The sequence below is a fragment of the Polypterus senegalus genome, chromosome 17, assembly GCF_016835505.1.
Source record: "Polypterus senegalus isolate Bchr_013 chromosome 17, ASM1683550v1, whole genome shotgun sequence".
NCBI lineage: Eukaryota > Metazoa > Chordata > Cladistia > Polypteriformes > Polypteridae > Polypterus > Polypterus senegalus.
The window spans coordinates 99,325,847-99,349,982 of record NC_053170.1 but is presented as its reverse complement, the minus strand read 5'-3'; the positions used below and the strand labels follow the sequence as shown (position 1 = coordinate 99,349,982).

Sequence of the window (24,136 nt, the reverse complement as noted above, 5' to 3'; positions counted from 1 at the left end):
TTCCTTTGTGTTGCTGACATTGTTCTCCCCACACCACAAGACAAACCTTCCTGTACTCTGCTTCATCTCCATTATTAATGAGCCTGTGGTGGGCGAGTCATCTGAGAACATCTGTGGATGGGATGTGTACTGGAAGTCTGTTATGTAGAGGGGGAGACCGGACGGTCCCCTGAGGTGCTCCAGTGCCACACAGCACCATTTGTGACACGCAGGCCCCCAGCCTCACAAGCTGCTCTCTGGTGGTCAGGTAGATCGTATTCCAGGAGACTGAGGGGGGCAATCTTTGAGCTTTTTGCCCAGTAAATGAAGCAGAATGGTGTTAAAGGCGGAGAGTGGGGTGGGAGTCAACTCTGTGGAGCATGGAGATGAGAGCCTCCTCCACACCTGCATGTGTCCAGATGTTCTCAAACCCAGGGGGGGCCATAGCTGTTTGAGGACCAGCCACTCAAAGGTCTTAATGAGTGTATTAAAGTAAGGGCAGCTGGTCTGGGGGTCCACTGGAATGCCCTTTAAAACAACAGCAAACCTTTGCCCCCCTTCATAACGTCAAGACCAGGTGGGTCACCCGTTGTGTGGTCTTTGTTTTCTCCACAGGCGAGGGCCGCACTCGGAAACAGCTTTGCGACCATGAAACACGACTGTGAGCTTCTGAAGGAGCAGCTGGAAGAGGAGCAAGAGGGCAAACTGGAGCTACAGAGGCTGGTGTCCAAGCTCAACAGTGATGTGACCCACTGGCGGAGCCGCTACGAGGCGGACGCGATTCAGCGCACGGACGAGTTGGAGGAGGCCAAGTGAGTGGCGTGGCAGGCAATTCCTAGCAGAGATTTTCCCAAAGCCTCGAGAAATTCAGTCGTTTCAAATTCAATCTCCGTCCCAATGCGAAAAAACGTATTCGTATATAAGTCCATAAATATCCGTGCCACACACACATGGGCGACGTACTGAGGGAAAGCTGAAAACAATTCAGAGGTAAGACACTATTGACAAAATTCCTACTTTGATTTTCAGGAAAAAGTTGTCATCGAGACTCCAGGAGGCAGAAGAGGCGGTTGACGTCGCTCAGGCCAAGTGTTCAAGTTTGGAAAAAACGAAGCAGCGGCTGCAGGGAGAGGTGGAGGATCTGTGCATCGATCTGGAGAAGGTCAGTGGACCCACAGCTCAGTCAGCCAAGCTGTGCTGAACAGACGTCAAGCTGGCAGCCTGGTAGAGATTTTACATGAGGCAAGAATTGTAAGGGGTTTTGAAAGGTGATGTGCAGAAGTTCGCTTGACAAGTGAGAAGAGTCTACTCTGTGCCCACAGACGGCCATTGTGGCTGGATGACGGACAACAACCTCTGGACAAAATGGAATGGACGAACAGAACCTAGAGATCAGAAGCAGTTCCATCCCCAGTACTTTAGGAGGCAATGGTCTGCAGCTTGGACACCACCTGCAGGGGTTCATGGGAACTGGAGTCCAAAAGTGCAGCCCCATTAGGGTTTGGTTACAATAAAAAATATTTTTTGCAGGTCCCTACCAAGCAAATAGCTGGAAAACCTGCTGACTACGCCAATTGTGACTAATAGGGGGCGCCTGGAAGCCCCCGGATCACAACAATGTCCAACACAGTCACAGGTGTAAATAATGGATTTTTAATCCACCAAACACCCTAAAGTACCGTGACGCCGAACCAATAATCTTACAAACGACGAGTCTTTTCCTCTTTTTCCTCCTCCAGTTAAGCGTTGCCTGCCGACTCCTCGAGGTACGGCAACAGACTCCTTTTTATACTGGACCCGGAATGGCTTCCAGTGACCCAACGTGACTTGTGGGAAGTACTTCTGAGCTGTTTGGGAACCAGCGCAGTCCTCCCCCAAAAGGGCTGTACTTCCAGACTCCAGTTCCCATGAACCCTTGCGGGTGTCCTAGCAGACCACTGGCAATTAATGTATGGGGGATGGAACTGCTCCTGGCCTCCGGTGTTTGCTCATCCCTTCCCTGGCACCTACCATTTTGTCCAGAGGTCATGCCATCGTCCATCCGGGATGCCCATCTGTCCTCAGTTGCACTCGTAACATCCATCAGTCTTCATCTCCACCTGTGGCCTGATGCCACGTGGAGTGCTCTGCGTTCCTATACGTCCAATTCATGTTAAGTTGAATATATTTTAATTGAAGCTCACTCAAGGAATACAATTGAAGTTTTCCAAGTCAAAGTTATTTCTTCACAAACTTGTTATTTCTGTATTTGCCACACAAAATTGTGTTCTAAAGTTAAGAGCTTTCTATCAATTAAAACAAATGTCTTACGTGCCCTGGTGTTTTAGATTGGAGGCAACGGGGCACGGAGGAAAAGCTTAGCAGCGTACCAACCACGTCACACTACCTCTGACAATTGACATCTTCCTAATTTCATTTCTTCTGTTCATTTCAAAGAAGACAAAAGTTGCTGTGAGTTCATTATTTTCATTTTATGAAGTTAATTTTTTTCCCCTTCCGTCCTTCCCTGCAAGGCAAACGCTTCTGCCACCTCCTTGGACAAGAAGCAGCGGCTGATGGAGAAGCAGCTGGCCGACTGGCGGCAGAAGTGCGAGGACGTCCTGGTGGAGCTGGATGGCTGTCAGAAGGAATGCCGGCAACTGGCCACTGACCTGTTTAAAGTCAAAACGGCCTACGAAGAGGCAGTTGAGCAAATGGAGATGCTGAAGAGGGAGAACAAGACACTGCAAGGTGAGGGGGGCCCGGCTGTTTTCATTGGGACTTGAAAGGGGGTCTGTGATGAGGCAGCAACCAAATGACACGTGGATCCATTTGTGATTGGAGCCTTAATGGTGGTTTATTACCAAGAGTGTACGGCGTGTGTTACTGTGAAACTCCCCAGGTGTGTTCGTGAGGGTCATCTACGTCCACACTTGGAGATTAACACACACACATGGAGAGCTTATCTGGGCAAAGTCTCGGGTGATGCCAGTCACTCTCCAGTATTCCACATTGGACCTCCTTCACTGAAGTACGTTGTGATAAAGAATACCAGAAGACATGACTAAGGTTTGGGGCGCCCACCCCTATAATGTGTCCTGGCTGTTAAAGTTGAAATTGATGAACAGAGCTGTTCACAAGACAAGTCTAAGATGGACCTGATCAAAGCCAAGAAAGATGGCGGCTTTAAAGGCCAGCTCAGGAAGTGACATCATCTTTAGGGCTGGGACCGGAAGTGACGTCATCGAGGGTGCTGGAACCTGGCGGGATTTCCCAGGAATAGTCTGCAAGTAACTGAGAAAGACAGACCGCACACTCCGCCACCCCCTGGTCAGTGGTGGTAATACAATTACTCAGGCCTTCTAGCTGCCTCCTAATCGCACGTGTGTGACAACGTATAAGAGTGATGCCAAACGCTTGGCGCTCCTTGTGCCCTACACAGGGGCTCGCTGTCACCCGCACTGACAAACGTAGCCCCAATATAAGTTTAAACTTCAGGGCTCCCCTGGGAGTGGATGTTGCCCTGGGTGGTGTTTCGATTTAGCGATCGCCGTTACTCGGGGGTGATGCTCTCTGACGTCCACACGTGTCTTGATCGATGTCATTGCCTTCATCACCACTCTCGGTCCCACGGACAAAGCCATATTTATAATAAAGGACGTGTGATGTTGCACACAATTGATAGGCTGGCGGTCTTTATGATTTGATCAACGTACCGCTTTCCTTTCCCAGGTGATAGACCAATGGAAACTGGTTAAGTTGGAAGTGGAAGGGGCTTCTCGCACTAGTGAATCGTTGCCCATGGACCTGTTGCTTGAGTCTCACAGCAGGTGCTTCATGGCTCTGCTAGACCTTGTACTTCAAGGTCTTTGTTCTCCCCCTGACGCCTCTCCTTTGCCCCCTTATCAATACCCCCCCAAGTGCAGAATCACCCGAGAATGTGAACAAGTGACGTGACCTGCTGTTACATTTCTAGTCGGGGTGTTTACATGGTGAAGGTCACAGGTGACAGGCCTGGTCCTTGTGGTGCTGCAGTGTTCCTCACACACGACACTGTAGTTGGCCGGTCAGGTGGTCCATCATGCAGGGCTGTTGCTCCAATTAGATGATTCTTATTTATGTATTTGTCATCTCATTTCAGAGGAAATCACGGATTTAACAGACCAGCTTGGCGAAGGAGGGAAAAGTGTGCACGAGCTTCAGAAATCCAAGAAGAAGCTAGAGATGGAAAAGGAGGAACTGCAGGGGGCACTTGAGGAGTCGGAGGCAGCTCTCGAGGTACGATGTGGTGGTCTGAGTCTCTGACTGACACATCTTATGAAACCCACGGCCACGAGCTGTAGAGAAGAGCAACGTCTTCCAGTTGTTTTGGTTTTACCTTAAACCTTGGGAAGAATCGGAAAACGGTGTCAGATAGCCAGGGTGAGAATGGAAAGGCCGCTGTGGTCCGAGTCTCCTGCGGTTCTATGTGTGCCGCTGACTTGGCTTTGCTGGGACCCTCACTGTAGGAGGTGATAGTTACTCGTTAGAATGAAGATGTTAGCTTTGTGGGAGGCTGGTGTTCCTGTGGTGCTGCTGATGCTGGGTGAGACGTATTAACGGAGTGAGTGTGAGTTTAAGAGTGTGTTAGCTGTAAGACGAGGGCACCAACCTCTTCAGCCCACTTCATAGTCACAAGAACATGAGGAGCAACTCAATTCCTGGCTTATCCTGCTCTTCTTCCTCATTACGTCTTTCTTGTTCTCCAGTCCCCACCCCGTGCTACTCTTGTTACTGCTCACTCGTGCCCACCAGTGCCCATCTCATATTCATTTTACCAGTTCGCTTCATTACAACCCACACCATACTGTCTCCCCATCTCCCCCCAACTGGCCCACACCTTATGATCTTTTTCTTCTCATTGTCCTGCACGTCCACCATTTGTGCCCACTCTGTCCTCCTATTCGCCTTCTCAGTCCTCAAGCACAAGTTAATGCCCACCGTGTGCTTTTATTGTCATCGTCTTCATCACCCTTGGCATCAGTACCCCACCTTGTAATTCTTCTTTGATGCTCCCACACTTTTATTAATGCCCACCGTGTGCTCATTTTCTGTTTTCCCGTTCCCACCTATGCGTTTGGACCCCTTTACGTGCAGTTCCATCCCCTCTGTGCATCACTTGCTCCTCTTTCTCTTCTTAGTTCCCATTCCTTGTAGATCTTGTGGTCGAGTGAGACACGACAAGTCCAAGTGGGAAATGTTGAGGTGCCAAGCCAGTCGCCCCGTTTAATCAAACGTAAAGTCGAGCGAAATAAAAGGGTCGTCGGGCTTGACGATAAAGGGTCCTTGTAGACGCAATATAGGAGCTCCGTTCACAGAGTGACTTCTCCTTCCAGTGACCCTGTGAGTTATAGTTTTTTGGGGTGGAAGGGGCGGAGTCAGTTCTTGGCACTGTGGAGGGAGTGGAAAAGGGCATGATTAGCGCCAGCGCCCACAGCAGTCCCAGCGTGGTATTACGTACCTCAGACGAGCCCTGTAGGCGTCAGCGTGACATTCTCCAGGCTGTGCCCACTCTTATGGTCGTTTTCCTTTTTATTCTGTTTGATCTTCCTCAGCTGTGTTTTTTTTTTTTGCTCTTCCTCCCCATCATCTCATTCTAGCCCATCGTTAACTTTTAGACTGACTTTTCATCCTCTTTCTTCATCAGCACCATCCTCATCTTCCTCATTTGTGTATGCCATGTATTGCTTGTCTTCATCCTCTTGCTCCATTGCAGCCCCTTATCCTGAACCCTTCCTCTGCTTCCTGTCCTCTTCATCCTCTGCCCATCCTCTTACCCACTGGTGTCCCGTTTTCTCAGGGTCTTTGTTTTGCTACCCGTCCCCCCTCACCTCGGCCCACCACGCTCTCTTCACTCGCAGATTAGTTCAGTTAGTAAACAAAAGTCAGCCATGTGTTGTTCAGATCAGCCGTTTTTAATCGCTTGTAATTGTAGCTAAAGCAGCCATAATGAGGCCGGCTAACCTTTGGTGGCTGTGCAGCTCAGGCTTGGTGAGGTCACTGAGGGATCGTCTCAGCTTATGAGATTAGCCGGACCGCCCCCTTTGGCAGTCATAGACTTTACTACGAGCGGTTTGGCCCGTGTTTGTGTTTGTTCACCGTGTCCAGGGTTTATTCCTGCCTTGCACCCTGTGCATGCTGGGATAGGCTACAACACCCCGCTCCACACCCCTGGTCTGGATTAGGCAGGTTAGAACATGACATGACGTGACAAGACATGACGTTTAACTCAGCTCCACAAAGCGGTCCATCTTGAGATGCAGTCTTGTTTTTGAAAAATTAATGAAATGCGCAAGAGACGTAAATGTTGCCATCGTTATCGTCGTTCACTTTTTAACACATGAATGAATTTTCCTGGACGTGTTATCTTTGACAATATTTCACCAAAAATAAGCAAGTTCAGAATGTTATGAGTGTTGGAATGCCTAACAGCATTTGGATTATGCAACACAAAGTGATTTGAAATTTGTAAGAAACTTTTTATCTGTTGCTTTCTGTTGTTCAAGATGGACCCTCGTTGAAGCCCACTGTATCCACACCGCCGCCCACCTGCAGCTAAGCATGTTCAGGCCCCACCGGTACTTCATCTTAGGAAAAGCTTGGGTTGCTGCTGGATGAGGTGTTGGCGAGGCCAATAGGGGGCGCTCACCCTGTGATCGGAGTGTGTGTCCCACTGCAGTAATGGGGGGAAGGGGGACTGTGCCACTAAAAATGGCGGCGTCCTTCAGATGAGACGTAAAACTGAGGTCCGGACTCTCTGTGCTCATTAAACATCCGTGGGCGTCTTTCGTAAAGAGCAGGGTGTACTTCAATGTCCTGACTAAATTGCCCATCGTGACCCCTAATCACCCCCAGTCTCAAACTGGCTACCAGTCTCTCTCAGCTCTTCACCACCTAATAGCTAATGTGTGGTGGGCTTACACTGAGTGTGGTGACGGGGACACAGGGCTGAAAATACGGTGCCATCCTTCAGATGAGACGTAAAACCGAGGTCTGGACTCTCTTTGGTCATCAACACCCCTTGGGTGTCTTTCGAAAGTGTAGGGTTTATCCCGTTGTCCCACCACAACCATTAATGCCCCCCTAATCATCCCCTGCCCTTCTCCCTCACACCCTCATCACCTAATAGCTCATGTGTGGTGAGCGACTCTCACAAAATGGCTGCCGCTGCATCGCATTGCTGGTGGCTCCCCACCGTCTGCGTAAAGCGCTTTGAGTAGTGAGAAAGGCACTATATAAATGTAAAGAATGATGAGGATTATTATTATTATTACAAATTCTAAATCTCCATGCCCCATGGAAAGTTAAGTTTCTCCTTAACAGTGCGGGTTGAGTAGCAGATTTAAAAATGTGTTCAGCATATCATATGAGTGAAGTCACATTTGGCCCACCAAGGCACTCAAGCCCCTACTCGTCCTGCAAATGGTGGGCCCACTCATCCAGAGAAGAGTGGGATATCCTCTCCAGGTTGGGCATGAGGTGCTGCCTTAAGCGGAGGAGTTTTAAGCCTCTCTGGGGGTCTGGGAGATCAGCAGGCGGATAAGAGTAGCATCTGCAGTCACCTGGACGTTGCACCAGCCAGTCATGGTGAAAGGGGAACACAGCCAACGGGTGAAGGTCTCGATCTGCTGTACGTTTGTACTGTCACCTCTGGTCACGAGCCGTTGGTGTTGACTGAAAGACCTGAGACCACCCGTACACGCAGCAGAAATGGGCTTCCTTCAGCCGGGTGTCCAGGCCCAGCCTTAGAGACGGGGTGAGGAGCATAGACATTGAGGTGGAGCTCAAAGTAAAGCCGCATCAGAAGGAGCCAGTTGAGGTGATTTGGGCATCAGATCAGGATGCCACCCCTGGTGCAATGGTTCAGGCACATCCAACTGGGAGGAGACCCGCAGGGCAGACCCAGGACCTCATCGATAGATGATATCTCTCAAACTGGTCTGTGTCCACCCCCCACTCAGGGGAGTTGGAGAAGGTCTTTTGGAAAAGGGACATCAGGGCAATGCCAGCATTGAGTGTTTGCTTCAAGGTCACCCAGGAACTGAGCCAGCAGCCCCGTCCCACAGCCCACCAAATGCAGGCCTGGTTGATGGGGGCTCTCAGGGACCCACCGTCGGGTTCCGGCCCGTGGTCTTCTTTAATTGCACTTTTATCTGCTTAGCGTGGAGCTGATTGTAAGTCTGCTTTGCCTCAGCTGTTGATCTTGTTAGCTTTAAATGTCGTATGGCGGATTAGAAACTCGTCTCAGCAAACCCTGAAGTGTGACTGCTGCCGTTCAGGGCAGGCGTGAATAGTAAAACACTAATAAATTAGCACCGGAACACCAACGCGTACAAAATAAAGGAGTCCTATTGGAGGGAGTTACACACCTCCGCATGCCCCATGGTGTCGAGTGAGTCGAGTGCTGAGGCGTCACATCGATTGAACGTTCAGACGCATCTTTGTGTTTTGGAGGGTGGACTAACCCACTCAGGTATGGGCAGAACATGCAAACGCCACATTGTCCTGGAATGGAGCGAAGCGATGCTGAGGGTCTGAGGTGGTGCTGTGACTTGCACCGTGTCACACAGGCCGAGTGACGTGGCTGTGACTTTGCTGTCTGAAGATGCTGGCTTCGTTCTCCGTGTGTGTGTTCACCCGGGGACCGTTGACTTCAGCTGTAACAAGGTGAACATTCTGAACGAGGCAAACAAGAGTAAGGACTCCAGCGGCCCATGATGCTCTGCAAAGCCAACATATGACATTGCAGAGCTGGACCAGCCATGAGCAGGACTTTCACTAACGCCTAATGTAGGGTCAACGGCAACCTACTTCGGGCATGTGTGACATCTCGACCAGACTGAAACCAGCCATCCACCTTAAGTACCCTTTAAAAAAATAAACAAAGGAAAAATAAAAGAGAAGGAAAGAAAAGCTTGCAGTGTTTACATTTAAGAGGTACATGAGCTGACCGTAATGAGAACATTGTGAGTACTGCCACCAGATATACACTTTAACACCAGCGCCACATGGCTAATTATACATGCAAATTATGTAGTGCCTATCTAATTACCTATTATATAGTGCCTTTCAGATCTATCTGTTATGTAGTGCCTTTTATATCTAATTATCTGTTATATAGTGCCCTTTACATCTATCTATCTATCTATCTATCTATCTATCTATCTATCTATCTATCTATCTATCTATCTATCCTGCCTACTATACCAAATTCTATCTATCTATCTATCTATCTATTATATAGTGCCTTTCACACATATCTATCTATCTATCTATCTATCTATCTATCTATCTATCTATCTATCTATCTATCTAATCTGCTGTAACAAGAGGGTTGTTCATGTTCTGTTTTTACAATAAGTTGCTTACTTAACTTTTCCGGTCCTCAAGTGCTGATGAAAGGTCATACTAACTCTTTCAGGGCTGATGTCGACTTTTATCAAAATTCAGGAGTAGTGGACAGTAATCGGCTGTAAACTGCAACACAACTCACCCTTACATTTTAGTTTGACTCTCTTTGCTAGAAGGAGAGTTACATAGCTTTGTTGGTTTAACCTCAATTCCCTACGCGTGCTTTAGTAGTGAAGAGCAAACAACCTCTAAAATGGCACCGACATCTGGCGAGAGACTAAAGCAAATGTGCAAAGCAAAATACTCCATGGACGTTTTACGTTATTTCATTGAATAGGAACTTATTGTCGGTCTCCGAGTTGGAAGCAAGTGATCTGGAGGTGGATATGAAAAACAAAGTGAGGTAGCAGCATCATCTGATCGGTCCCCAGCTGATCGTGGTGCTGAACACTTTCAGGTAGCTGATGCATCTATAGCAGTGTTTGCCTGGGAGGACCACCACTTACGATGACAAGAGGTACAAACCATATTGCGTCACACTGCAACCGCCAACACCGCCTACCTGCTGTGCAAAGACAGGCAGGCAGCTGGCCCACTGTGCATTCCTGTTGACCATCATGGTGCCCCCCTGCAATCACTGCTGCCGGAGATGTCGGACATGTGCCAACAACAGCCATAGCACATAGCAACCGACGTTTTAAGTTGACTTATGTGTGAAACTTTTGCTTTTTGGAAAAATATTCAGCCCTCAAAGAGCTAAGTGAATGACGAGGGAGTGAAGACGCCTGAGATTCTGTGCAATGTCATGAAGTGTTACATGAAGTGTAACGCAGTGGTCAGTGGGTTTGGAGTGTAAATTAAATCAAAAGGTTGTCCCGCAGGAAGCTGGTCTTCACTCTGAAAGGTGATTTAGAATGCAGGTCTCATTGTCGTCTGTTTCGTGATGTGTGCACATTTTGTGTCTAAAAGGAGATTTCATTTCCCCGCATTGCAGGCCGAGGAGACCAAAGTAGTGCGCCTGCAGCTGGAACTGACACAGGCCAAGGCGGACGTTGACCGCAGGATCCAAGAGAAGGAAGAAGAGTTTGAAGCTACGAGGTACACCCATCTGCTTAGCAGTGAAGGAAACATTTGGTGCAGAGGTTTTCACCAGAGCTGGGGTCTCCTGGGAGGCTGCAGAGGCATTCTAACTCTTTTCTCACTTTGCACTTCGCTGCTAATGAACCCTTTTGCCTTAATTTTAATTAAGATAGAAGGTAGTAAGTAGTTGATAATGTGGGGAGCTTAGATGGATCAGCCCCAAATAAAACATATGGTGGCAAACCAGTCACCCACTGGAGATGAGAAACAGACTGGAGCCAACCTGAAGTGCAGCGAGTGAATGGCTCTTTGTTAATATGTCCTTATAATTTCTCACCAGCTTTGCTACCCATCTATGATGAGTTGAAGTCTTAAGTAACCCACCTGGACCTCCGGGTACACCATGCATTGCACGTGTCGGTGTTAAATGCCATTTGGTATGGGATTCGTAAAAGCAGTGTTCATGTTTGTGCTGCACCTTCTGTAGGAAAGACAAATGCAATGCATTTTATTACCATAAAAAATGGTTGTGATGTGCCATCTGTTGGAATGACAGAGACACAGCAGCTGGATGGACACACAGACACTTGTCCTTTTATTAAGGTGGAGTGGCTATCGTGCTGCAGGCTTTGGTACGTCTGTCTTGGTCTTCCTTCCCCTTTGAAGTGAATTCCACTCTCAAAGACATGGCCGCTTAGTAAGGGCATTTCCTGCCATGTAACCCTGGCTGCAGTCAAAAGAACACGGGGACACTCTGAGGGTGAATTTCACACAAACGTATGGAGGTTAATCTTCACACAGAGAGCCACAGAGCGCACCTGGGATGCGCGACCAAGCAGTGTGATGGACAGGAGGATCTCAGGGAGTTAGTCCAGTGGATCGAGGCCGTGACTTAAACAACACGGGACACAGCTGGAAACTTGCTAAGAGTGAATTTCACACAAACACTGCCAAGTTATTCATCACACAGACACGTGGAAGGAGTGACCAGGTAGTGTGGTAGACAGGAGGACTTTAGGGAAGAATGATGTTTCCCTGCAGCCCACCGCCACTCAACTCGAGAGAACATTGTAGCCCTCTGCTGTGTCAGTTGGACGAGTCTTTGAACTCATCCTGTGCTGGTTTGTCCTGCAGAGAGGGCTGAGGAGGTGCCGTGTAACCACTGAGGTTCATTTCTACTGTAGGGTGACAAAGCCAGGCCTACTCACAAGAGACCGGGGCCGTGGCGGGGAATTACAGCAGCGGATGGAGCGTTTTGTGTCCTCAGACAGAGTCAGATTAGCGCAGCCACCATGTCAAGGATTTGTAACAACGCAGGATTTGATGGAAAGACTGGATTCATTAGAGCAGAGAGTTGAGTGAAATGTTCGGCTTGGGCGCTGAGCTGTGACGACCTGTCTGGCGGGTGGCTTTTGGATCATCGCGTGACATGTGTAATCATTGCAAAAAAAATTTAACTATTGAAGTGGCAGCATGAGGGCTGTTTAAACGTGCGGTTGTGGGTTTCCTTCATTGAACCTCGTCCAGCACTCTTTGTGGAGCAGCTGAGGAGAAATCACATTTACTTCTTTTGTCTTAATTTATTGTGGGGTGGCTCGTTCTTTGTTGTGTCTGACACTCATGTGCAGTGGCGACGGTTTTGCTGTAGCATTTGGTTTATCGCCCAAATGGAAAAATTGTGCATCTGACTTCACCAGTAGTGCTGATCGGGAGATTCAGCGACGCATTTTCGCTGTGAATGTGCTGTATTTGCTCGGTGGCGCTGTTCACTGGATATTCTCCTTTAAATTCGCAGTGCAGCCGGCAGAGATTCATTTTTTCCCCAGCGCCCATGATGCTCTGCAAAGCCAACATATGACATTGCAGAGCTGGAGCAGCCATGAGCAGGACTTTCACTAACGCCTAATGTAGGGTCAACGGCAACCTACTTCGGGCATGTGTGACATCTCGACCAGACCGGTACTCCAGCCATCCACCTTAAGTACCCTTTAAAAAATAAACAAAGGAAAAATAAAAGAAAAGGAAAGAAAAGCTTACAGTGTTTACATTTAAGAGGTACATGAGCTGACCGTAATGAGAACATTGTGAGTACTGCCACCAGATATACACTTTAACACCAGCGCCACATGGCTAATTATACATGCAAATTATGTAGTGCCTATCTAATTACCTATTATATAGTGCCTTTCAGATCTATCTGTTATGTAGTGCCTTTTATATCTAATTATCTATTATATAGTGCCTTTCACAAATATCTATCTATCTATCTAGCTATCTATCCTGCCTACTATATCAAATTCTATCTATCTATCTATCTATCTAAACCTGCCTACTATACCAAATTCTATCTATCTATTATATAGTGCCTTTCACACATATCTATCTATCTATCTATCTAATCTGCTGTAACAAGAGGGTTGTTCATGTTCTGTTTTACAATAAGTTGCTTACTTAACTTTTCCGTCCTCAAGTGCTGATGAAAGGTCATACTAACTCTTTCAGGGCTGATGTCGACTTTTATCAAAATTCAGGAGTAGTGGACGGTAATCAGCTGTAAACTGCAATAAAACTCACCCTTACATTTTAGTTTGACTCTCTTTGCTAGAAGGAGAGTTACATAGCTTTGTTGGTTTAACCTCAATTCCCTACGCGTGCTTTAGTAGTGAAGAGCAAACAACCTCTAAAATGGCACCGACATCTGGCGAGAGACTAAAGCAAATGTGCAAAGCAAAATACTCCATGGACGTTTTACGTTATTTCATTGAATAGGACTGACTCGTCGATCTCCGAGTTGGAAGCAAGTGATCTGGAGGTGGATATGAAAAACAAAGTGAGGTAGCAGCATCATCTGATCGGTCCCCAGCTGATCGTGGTGCTGAACACTTTCAGGTAGCTGATGCATCTATAGCAGTGTTTGCCTGGGAGGACCACCACTTACGATGACAAGAGGTACAAACCATATTGCGTCACACTGCAACCGCCAACACCGCCTACCTGCTGTGCAAAGACAGGCAGGCAGCTGGCCCACTGTGCATTCCTGTTGACCATCATGGTGCCCCCTGCAATCACTGCTGCCGGAAATGTTCGGACATGTGCCAACAACAGCCATAGCACATAGCAACCGACGTTTTAAGTTGACTTATGTGTGAAACTTTTGCTTTTTGGAAAAATATTCAGCCCTCAAAGAGCTAAGTGAATGACGAGGGAGTGAAGACGCCTGAGATTCTGTGCAATGTCATGAAGTGTTACATGAAGTGTAACGCAGTGGTCAGTGGGTTTGGAGTGTAAATTAAATCAAAAGGTTGTCCCGCAGGAAGCTGGTCTTCACTCTGAAAGGTGATTTAGAATGCAGGTCTCATTGTCGTCTGTTTCGTGATGTGTGCACATTTTGTGTCTAAAAGGAGATTTCATTTCCCCGCATTGCAGGCCGAGGAGACCAAAGTAGTGCGCCTGCAGCTGGAACTGACACAGGCCAAGGCGGACGTTGACCGCAGGATCCAAGAGAAGGAAGAAGAGTTTGAAGCTACGAGGTACACCCATCTGCTTAGCAGTGAAGGAAACATTTGGTGCAGAGGTTTTCACCAGAGCTGGGGGTCTCCTGGGAGGCTGCAGAGGCATTCTAACTCTTTTCTCACTTTGCACTTCGCTGCTAATGAACCCTTTTGCCTTAATTTTAATTAAGATAGAAGGTAGTAAGTAGTTGATAATGTGGGGAGCTTAGATGGATCAGCCCCAAATAAAACATATGGTGGCAAACCAGTCACCCACTGGAGATGAGAAACAGACTGGAGCCAACCTGAAGTGCAGCGAGTGAATGGCTCTTTGTTAATATGTCCTTATAATTTCTCACCAGCTTTGCTACCCATCTATGATGAGTTGAAGTCTTAAGTAACCCACCTGGACCTCCGGGTACACCATGCATTGCACGTGTCGGTGTTAAATGCCATTTGGTATGGGATTCGTAAAAGCAGTGTTCATGTTTGTGCTGCACCTTCTGTAGGAAAGACAAATGCAATGCATTTTATTACCATAAAAAATGGTTGTGATGTGCCATCTGTTGGAATGACAGAGACACAGCAGCTGGATGGACACACAGACACTTGTCCTTTTATTAAGGTGGAGTGGCTATCGTGCTGCAGGCTTTGGTACGTCTGTCTTGGTCTTCCTTCCCCTTTGAAGTGAATTCCACTCTCAAAGACATGGCCGCTTAGTAAGGGCATTTCCTGCCATGTAACCCTGGCTGAGTTTTGGTCTCCGAGTGCTAGATGTGTATGTGCAGTAAGCAAGTGCCAGTGCCACACCACCTTAATTAAACGGATGCTTTGGTGGTGACCTCAGCTAACACTGTTCAGAGTTTAAGTGCCCACCGAGGTGTGTAAGACGAGATTCCCTCCCTGGGGTTTAGCTGCAGTGACAGCAAAGCTTAGCCCTTCAAACATAAATGGGTCTAACGCAGGTGGCACAGTGGTTAGGGTTTGGGCAAGTAAAGGGCTCTGCATGGTCAAATCTGAATGAATGACTCGAACCCTAACCCTCATCGCTTTCTTTCTGCTGACGTTTTCCTCTTTTTTTCTCCCTCACGCCTTCAGCCAACTGCCGTCCTTCTGGTGAGTCTCTTCTGACCGCGTCATCTTTGTGTGTGTCCTTCGGTGTCCTGTCTTGAGTGGCCGCACAGAACGGCTATGGCTGTCACACACTTGGTGCAAATGAAACCCTCTCGTGTGGTGGCAGAACCTCATTGGTGACAAAATGACATGCAAGCCAACAGGTGAACTGTGTCAGAATGAGTGACATCTGAGTGTGGGATGTTTCGTTTATCACGTCACAGTTTAAAAACGCATCAGTCAAATGATCAGCGGCTTTTCACTACGCCTCGCGGTTTTCATGTCAGTTTAAAACGCTGCATGGCTTCCTCAGTTTGTGTCCGTAGATTGTGTGTCGTAACTAAAAGTGCTGCACATGTTGGCACGTTACGCTTACCGGCTGCTCTGAGACGGCACTTTAACTGTGCCAAAGCTAAATGTCATTAAATGATCAGTCCGTGTCAAGAGGCGGGGCCAGGGGGCGTCGGCAGTTGTGCTAAGAGGCCTAAACACTTGTGTCTTCTGGCGGCCTGCATACTCTTCATCAGTGAGGATGCTGGCTTGGGGCTCACCGCAGAAGTTTCCTCTTATGTTAAGTTGTTTTATAAACACTAAATAAAATAAGCCGTGCAGTTATGTTTGCAAGGCGTGGGGTGTCAAAGGTTTTAACTAAATACTGGATATAGCGTCATCAAGCTTGGTTTCTTCATCGCTTCCTCTTCATACCCTCGCTCCACCCTGGAGCTCCAAGTAGGTGGAGCCAAATTAATGGACACTCTTATTGCATTAGTTGAGTCAGTCGAGCCTCCCACAATCCTGATGTTAACCACAGTGTAGACAGGTCTGCAGTTAGCCTGGCGACCATTGCAGTCAACTCCTCCTACTTGGACTGCCCCCCCCTTATTGCAGTTAGCTCCTCCTACTTGCAATGCCCCCCCATTGGAGTCAACTCCTCCCACTTGGACTGCCCCCATTGGAGTCAACTCCTCCCACTTGGACTGCCCCCCATTGGAGTCAACTCCTCCCACTTGGAATGCGCCTCCCCATTCCCCATTGGAGTCAACTCCTCCTACTTGGAGACTCCAGGGTACAGAGATGCATTGTATCCTCTCCTTCTACCCCCAGCTGTTGACACCCCCTTCCTCACTTTTGATGCTGATTGGTCGTTTGATTACGTTTAGTGCTGGTGCGTTTAACACGTGGTGTCGAAATGCAATCCCCTCGAGTCTCCGCTAAGAAGAATGCAATGTGTTTTCTTTGCTTTTACGTAGGAGACATGATCCTTGGGCATAAATGAAAATGCAGTCTGCTTTTGTATTTCATTTTTAATTGATAAGAAAATTGGGTGGCGTAGTGAAGAGCATTGAAATCATTTGGTGGATTTGTTTTTAATTATGACAAGATTAAAGCGGGCCGGAATCCGATGCTCCTGTGCATATGCACTACCTTCTCAATTTAGTGAACATTTTGGATTGTTTTTGATTTTGACACAAATACTCCTCTGTAGAGTTCTGGTGCTCCGCAGCAGTGTGGCTAAATGCTGCCCCCTACTGGACTCTTTGTTTTTCTGCTGATAAGGGAAAGAGCAACAAAAGTTGAAATATTCCCGAATGGAAATGGAAGAGGAAGAGGAGGGTAAATCTGACTTGTCGTGTCAGAAATCACCTCCTGAACGCCTGAAAAACTCAGAATTACAACTCGGAAAATTCTGAAAGTTTCTCAGATTGTCTGAGTGGTGACGCCACGCTGACCTTTCACCTCAGTCAGTTGTCTGAATTAAAACACGTCACCTGGTCTTCCCGGAATGCCGTATTGTGGTCAGCATGTATTTGGAAGAAAAGTGACTTGTATTCAGTGGCTTTATTGTTGTTCTTTATTTCCATATAAAAATGTCGCTTATCTTTAATGGCCTTTTTCTTGGCAGACCAGGTAACAAATCAACTGTGATCCCCGAATGGGAATGTGGGAATGTGACACGTCCCAGCTCCGAACAGTCCGAGAGAGCGTGAGCGCAGAATCCGTCTCCAAGTTAAAAGCTCACGTGGGGGCTTCCTGGCCGAGTCCCCTGAAACGTCTAGTATGGCTAAGGGTCTTTGAGCGGGTCTGCTGCTTGCCATGGCTGCCTACAGCTGTGACTCTTCTAATAAAATGTCGGAAGCCCAAGTGCACATAGAAGAGCCGTAAGCTGGGATGCCATGCAGTTTTACTGGTGAGGGTCTCGGCACTATGAGAGCCCCCTCTGGAGGGGCACTGCATTTTGATAACACCTTTGTACCTTTTGTGTCATTCACTGTTGGCTCGTCAAGTGTAGGTGTGCACGTAGTTATCGTGGTACCCTGTCGCTCATAAACGTGTGTGGGGGTTACTGAATATTGGTGAGGGGGCCGAGGTGGTCCTTGAAGATAGGACCCATCCAGGACTGTAGCCAGAGGTGGAAAAAATAATGCCAACTCCCCATCTCCTTCAGCATCCCTGCTTTGTAAATTACAGGTTTGGCATGGAGTGAGTGGGCTCATAGGGTGCACGGAGGGGCTGTTTACAGCATTCAGGGGGTAACTGATTTGTCATTTCTAGAAAGAACCACCAAAGAGCCCTGGACTCTGCCCACGCTAGCCTAGACGTGGAGGTCAAAGGACGCACCGAGGCGGTCCGAATTCGCAAGAAGTTGGAAGGGGACATCAATGAGCTCGAGCTGCAGCTGGACCTCGCCAATAAAAATAATGGTGAGCTACTGAAGACCACCAAGAAGATGCAGCAGCAGATTAAGGTAACCGTGCCACCCCACTTTTAAAACAGACACCGGCTTCTGGTGTACTTTTTTTTTCATGTGCCCTGTTAGCAGTTAACACAGGGTGGGGGGCTCCTTTAAATACTAAACCTGACCTGTCCATCTTCTGCATCCCTGCGCTGGACCTTCTACTCAGTACTGAGGTTGGCTACACTTCTTACCCCCCAAGCCTTTGCTCTTTGTGCTCCACTTTTCATTTTTGAGCCCCTCGCTTTTATCTCTAGTAGAGTGACAGCCCCCCCAGAGGCTCTTTGACTGTAGCCTCATCATCTTCATTATCATCATCAAACATCCATTGTCAGACCTGCTTAGTCCGGGTCAGGATAGCCGAGATATGAGCTGCCGTCCTCCTGTCTTTACACACGGCCTATGGCATCCTTTATATCGGCAAGTGCAATGCGGGGGTCTTCTTTATTCCCCTAACCCTGAGTCGCTGTGTATTTCTGACAGGACATGCAGACGCAGATAGAAGAGGAGGCCCGACAGCAAGAGGAGCTACGGGAGCAGTACGGTCTGATGGAGCGCCGCTGTGGGCTTCTCACCACCGAAATCGAGGAGATCAGAGCGGGTTTGGATGCAGCTGAGCGGTCCCGCAAGATGCTTGAGCAAGAAATGATTGAGACCACCGAAAAGAGCAATGAAATGAATAGCCAGGTAAGAGAAGGCAAACACGAGATGTACCATTAGTGTTGGGGGGGCCGCTGAAGACGGCGTTTTCAGTCACGGATGGTCCGCTAGTTGAGTGTGTAGTGATTGGCGCGGTGCTGTGAACCACTAAAGTCTACGGGCTGAAGCTCTTGGGACTAAAAGCGGTGGTCTGGGCCTCGTCTCCCTCCTCCATTGTGATGGACTCTTTGCTTCTTAAAGTTCCAGGCGGTCACCAGCGTAAAGCGGAAGTTGGAAGCGGACCTTCAGCAGATGAGCACCGAGCATGAGGAGCTTCTAGGGGAGCTGCGGGTGTCTGAGGAGAAGGCCAAGAAGGCTGTGGCTGAGGTATGTGCTGCTGCTGCCCCGCCCAAGGTGCCAGCCTCCACAGATGGCATCCTCTTGGTGTTTAGTGGCTCATTTCACAAGCTGTGGCTGGCGCAAATGATTTTGGAAAGATCTGGGAATGTCGATGTTGTGTGAGAAACCGGCGGGCGGTTTGTTGACCTGCAGGCCCAACGCGCACATCGGTAACAATCAGAAATCGGGTGAGGTCGCCCCTCGACTGTCTCGTATACTCAGGATATTTGAGGAGGAAACCGCAAGACAAGGATTCTGTTTTTATATTACGTATCCAATCACATTAATAATAATGCATTGAACAATTATTAGAGACTGCAGCTGTGTGAATAAAACATTTGCTGTGAAAATTTGATTTTGGCAAACAATTCCGGTAAATGACCACCTTCGGTAAGCGGAAGTGGGTCGCAAGTTGCGAGAGACTTTAGTTTAACGCGTATAATCGTAACACTTGGACGCAAAATTTCCGTTTACGTAAAGCAAAACGTTCTCAAAGACGTACGTATGGATTACCCTTTGAACGTCAAACGGAAAATTGCGATTATCTCGAATAAACGGTCCTTTTTCGAAGAAATGCAAAGGGACAAAAAAATGCTTAGAAGTTGGTGCTTTACCATAATGTGATGTGAAATGATTGAATTGTTAATATTTTTGGGGAAACGTTTCGGGTAAAGTCCCACTTCCTGTTAACGGAAAGAGCTCAGAAATGGGTAGAAATTGATATTTTTGTACTGAATACTTGTATGTAAAATTTGGTTGACCGAAGTGAAAGCAAACTCAAGTTATCGTGTTGACAGACAGACAGAATGCCAAAAATGTTATTTTTGCACTCCGGGTGGTCTAAAACATCGAGATTCATCAAAATCTCGAAATCGAATTTTTGCCAGTCGTTTCTCGTATACAAAAGTATAAGGAAAGTAAAAAATGACCGCTTGAAAGCTTCCCGCGTGCAGGGGTCTTTGGCTTAACCCCCTTAGCTATTCTAACCTCACCGCCATTGGTCGTAGGCTGTGCGGATATCAGAAGAGCTGCGCCATGAACAAGACCACACTCTGCACCTGGAGAGGGTCAAGAAAGGGCTGGAGGCGCAGGTCAAGGAGCTGAATGTCAGGCTGGAGGAGGCCGAGCAGTCCGCTTTGAAGGGGGGCAAGAAGACGATTCAGAAACTCGAAGGACGGGTAAGTAGAGGTGGGGGGCACATCCCTCACAACGACAGTACATTTGGAGATTCAAAGGGCAGACCTGACTAGGGTGTACCCCGATATCCAGGCTAGACTGCTCACCACGGCCTGGTCATTCTGTCCCCCTAATCATCCCCAGTCTCTGATTGGCTGTCTCTCTCTCGCCCTTTTGCCATCTAACAGCTCACGTGTGGTGAGCAGAGTGGCGCAGTAATGGCTGCCATCACATCATCCAGGTGGGTGCTACGCTTTAGTGGTGGTTTGAAGTGGCTCCCCACTCACTGAAGCACTTTTGAGTAGTGAGAAGGGCGCTATATATATTGTTAAACGTGATGGTGGTCCTCCAGCAGCTGGCACCACACCACCACGGTGGCATTCCTGTCGACTCTCACTTGAGCTCTGTGTTCCTGAACTGAAGCTCAAAGGTGGGCCTCCATTGTCTTAAGTTACTTTATTGTGGTAGCCCACCCCATTTCCTAGGTGCAGTTATAAGCTCCATCTTTTTGGGGGCTCCCATTCCGCTTGGCGTCGTCATCCCTGCCAGGCTCAGCGCAATAAAATGGCCTTGTTGTTGTCCTTGGCAGGTGAAGGAGCTCGAGGTGGAGTTGGATGCAGAACAGAAGCGGCACGCAGAGAGCGTGAAGACCCTCCGCAAGAACGAGCGCCGTCTCAAGGAGCTGGTCTTCCAGGCGGAGGAAGACCAGAAGAACCAACACCGCATGCAGGAGCTGGTGGAGAGGCTGCAGAACAAGCTGAAGGCCTACAAGAGACAAGTGGAGGAAGCTGTACGTAGCGCGCCGTTCAGACCCCTGAACCCTAACTCGTGTGCTGCCCCTCCTTTTGATTTTCTGTCATTCTGAAAAATTCTCTGATCAGGTCCCAGCTTGGTCTGAGCCTGGCATTGGTTCCACTTCCTGGGCCACTCCTCACAGTGTTAGACCTTCATGGGTTATTTCTGGTATTTTTGAGTTTAAAGGCTTTGCTGTCGTTTCTGCCAGGCACTCGTTTAGTTACGTCAAGTTGTATTCGGCCATTTTGTAGAAAGCCACACCTTCCCGAGTGACTCCAACTTGTGGCCAGTCAGGCTGAGGTCCAAACGTCAAACAAAAGCCTTCAGCTTTATCCAACATGTCCGCTTTGAATGTTAGAGAACTGCTCGTCACCAAGACGCATCTTATAACCTCGTGTGTGTGTGTGTGTCTGCACATTCGTACATGCAAGGCATCCAACAGATGGCGTTTCCAGCCTTTTGGCTCCTCGGGAAGCCGTAGTGACGATGATGATGACAGTGTGGTCTGGTGATTTCCAGACTAGCAAGTAGAATCAGCTGCAAGGAGGAGCCCAGCAATAGACAGGGACACAGCAGGAGGCATGCTGGGAAACTGGCGACAGTTACGGGTAGCCGCGGATCGTTTAACTCACATGAAGACTTTAGCTTGACTTGGCATTGACAAATGTCAGCGGCTTGCTGTACTGTACGTGATGCGTGACACAGACGTCCTCTAAGGCGCGTTGTTCATCTAAATAGGCAGATGGTGACAGCATTTAGGTGACGAGTCGCACGGTTTTACAGCTGGAAGTAGAAGTGAAGCGTGGCAAATGTGCAGAGCTTGGGAGCTCGTGTCAACTTCCTACGTGTCACACTTCACATTTACTGCCATTACATGTCAGCGTCCACAACTCCGCCTGAGTCCCTCAGTGCTGACTCAACAGATTCAAGATCATCTGCCCGTCCACCACACCTGGCATCACCCGCCAACTTAACCAGCTTGCTCTTTATCTTCCCGTCTAATGCAGGGTTGCTTGGGGTGAGGCCTATGCCAGCACTGCAACCATGGCAGAAAACCACTCTAAGACTGTCTGGTATCATCTGCAAACTTAACCCTTAAACTGCTGCATACTGGGGTAATGTCCCCGGACAGCAAATACTTTTTTTTGCTGCACTTTTTAAAGAAACGTCACAATCCATCAATCCATTATCCAACCCGCTATATCCTAACTACAGGGTCACGGGGGGGTGGGGGGTCTGCTGGCGCCAATCCCAGCCAACACAGGGCACAAGGCAGGAAAAAAACCCCAGGCAGGGTGCAGCCCACCGCGCACACACACCAAGCACACACAAGGGACAATTTAGGATCGCCAATGCACCTAACCTGCATGTCTTTGGACTGTGGGAGGAAACCAGAGCGCAGGTGGGCTTTTGGACTTCTGTCTGTGCTCCGGGCTGATCTTCCTCATCTTTCTTTTAGGAGGAACAAGCCAACGTGAACCTGGTGAAGTATCGCAAGACGGTCCACGAGCTGGACGACGCCGAGGAAAGGGCGGACATCGCCGAGGCGGCACTCACGAAAATCCGAACCAAGAACCGGGCGAGCTTCGGGAAAGGCTACTCTTCGGTAAGAATACGGAACTTTTTTTTTTTTTGGCGGGTGGGGGTATTTGCCCGTGCTCAGATTGATACTGGGCCAGTTTAAAGCCACAGATTACCTTACCTGACACGAAGAGGACCCCTAATCTGTGACCTGGTGAGGCAGCCCGTTGTTACCTGCAGCTGCTCATTGTCAAGAAGAGCCCCCACTCCTGACTTTCCCCCCTTTATCTGTGCAGGGCTACAGCACCCCATTCACCGGCACCATCAGGTCTCCAAGTTCTGCGGGATCCGAAGGTCGAGGTGAAAAACTAATTGGCGATGAAGACACGGCCTCCCTCATCCCTGCGTATCTCAATTCACTGAAGAAGCTGATGATTGACTAGGAGAAAAAAAACAAAATCAAATTAAAGTTCAAATCAAACTGTTCAATAAAACAGCTTGGGGGGCAAAGTGTGACCACCCTGTAGAGCCCACTCTGCCGACCAACCCACATTTGTGTATGCAAACCTCCCACCCGTTTGTTTTCTACTCCCAATGTCTTTTTCTTCCTGTAAAAAATTGTAGGATGGCAGTGCTGATCCCAGGGGGTACAGGATGCCAGTTGGGGGCACATGTTGAGTGATATCTCATTCAGTGTGCCACCCCACTTTGTATATACAAAGACACGGAATTTCAAGGGTCACAGCTAAACCCACCCGCTTTTGCAATGTTAGCTCAGCAGCAGGCAGACGTTGGTGGTCTCGTGACCACCAGTTTATGGTCGAGATCTCGTTGGATGTCTGAGATCGGGGCATTTTTTCAGAATATGCGCTTTATACACAATTTAAGAATCTTTCTGTACACTTTAATGAATTAATTAATTTACTAACATGTTATATGAATTGGGATGAGAGGGGTCTCCACTACTAAGGCAGCTTGGCCAAAGTGAAATATTCAAAATGGTACATACGTCCAAATGAGTTTCAAGAAGACCCTCGGTCCGGTCGTAGACGGCATAAACCGACGACTCCAAAGGGCTCAAATGCCACACAAGGCAAAGGGAAACATTCTGAGGTCCATCAAGTCGGATCAGCGGGGTTAGACAGGGGGCACCGAGGCTTTGGATGCCCGCCGTTGATGATTCCAGTTGTTTAAGCCCAGTGGTCCTGGCCTTTCGTGCACTCGTAAAACCCCCCCGGCTGGCTTATTCTATACATGTCGTAATTCTTGAAATTCGTTGGCCATTTTGAATGTCGGCCCACTGACTTTCAAGCTTCTGCGTCCCCCCCAGTTGAGATGCTGAAATATTCAGATGCCAGCTCTTTCCGTTTGGAACGCAACAAACTGCATAAGGGCCTGGAGAACGGAAATTCCTGAGGTGTTCATTGGAAGCTTTGTCAGCTGCGAGAGCCGCCGAGAAATGAAAGCAAGCAGCAGTTTTCAAGTTTCTCTCAAAATGGTGGTTTGTGGCACTCTGTTATGTGGGTTTAGAATTTGAATAAACTATTAATGAACTCTTCATCTGCCTGTAAAGTGTCACGTGTGTGGGCGTCTTAGGGTCCCATCCCGGGCTCAGCACTGGCGATTGGTACCACGTCGGGGCACGAGGGGGGCGCAGTCACTTACTCCGCCCACAGCTCAAAGATGACACCCAATGAGGCCAACTGACTCCGCCCCTTCTGGTCCAAGGACTGCAAGACCATTAGGTGGTGGCGCGCCCACCTAATTACAGACCACCTCTCTTTGGAGGTCTCACAGTCAAAATTGTGCTTCTGTCTCATTTGCCTTGCTGGCCATCACC

At 48.4% G+C, this 24,136-nt stretch overlaps 1 protein-coding gene across 3 annotated transcripts in view; it reads left to right on the top strand.

Annotated features, from left to right (window-relative positions):
• The window catches only part of LOC120517100 (putative uncharacterized protein MYH16), a 117,264-nt gene extending 93,410 nt beyond the window's left edge, over window positions 1-23,854 (top strand). For all 3 annotated transcript variants that reach the window (XM_039739200.1, XM_039739199.1, XM_039739201.1), the window contains 12 exons: window positions 595-791; window positions 1,009-1,141; window positions 2,493-2,709; window positions 4,100-4,236; window positions 10,343-10,446; window positions 17,586-17,778; window positions 18,250-18,453; window positions 18,667-18,792; window positions 19,812-19,982; window positions 20,570-20,770; window positions 22,235-22,381; window positions 22,593-23,854. In XM_039739200.1, the coding sequence (XP_039595134.1) occupies window positions 595-791; window positions 1,009-1,141; window positions 2,493-2,709; window positions 4,100-4,236; window positions 10,343-10,446; window positions 17,586-17,778; window positions 18,250-18,453; window positions 18,667-18,792; window positions 19,812-19,982; window positions 20,570-20,770; window positions 22,235-22,381; window positions 22,593-22,739 (1,977 nt within the window). In that variant the 3' untranslated portion in view covers window positions 22,740-23,854. The remainder of the gene's footprint in view (window positions 1-594; window positions 792-1,008; window positions 1,142-2,492; window positions 2,710-4,099; window positions 4,237-10,342; window positions 10,447-17,585; window positions 17,779-18,249; window positions 18,454-18,666; window positions 18,793-19,811; window positions 19,983-20,569; window positions 20,771-22,234; window positions 22,382-22,592) is intronic.
• The last annotated feature ends 282 nt before the right edge of the window (window positions 23,855-24,136 follow it).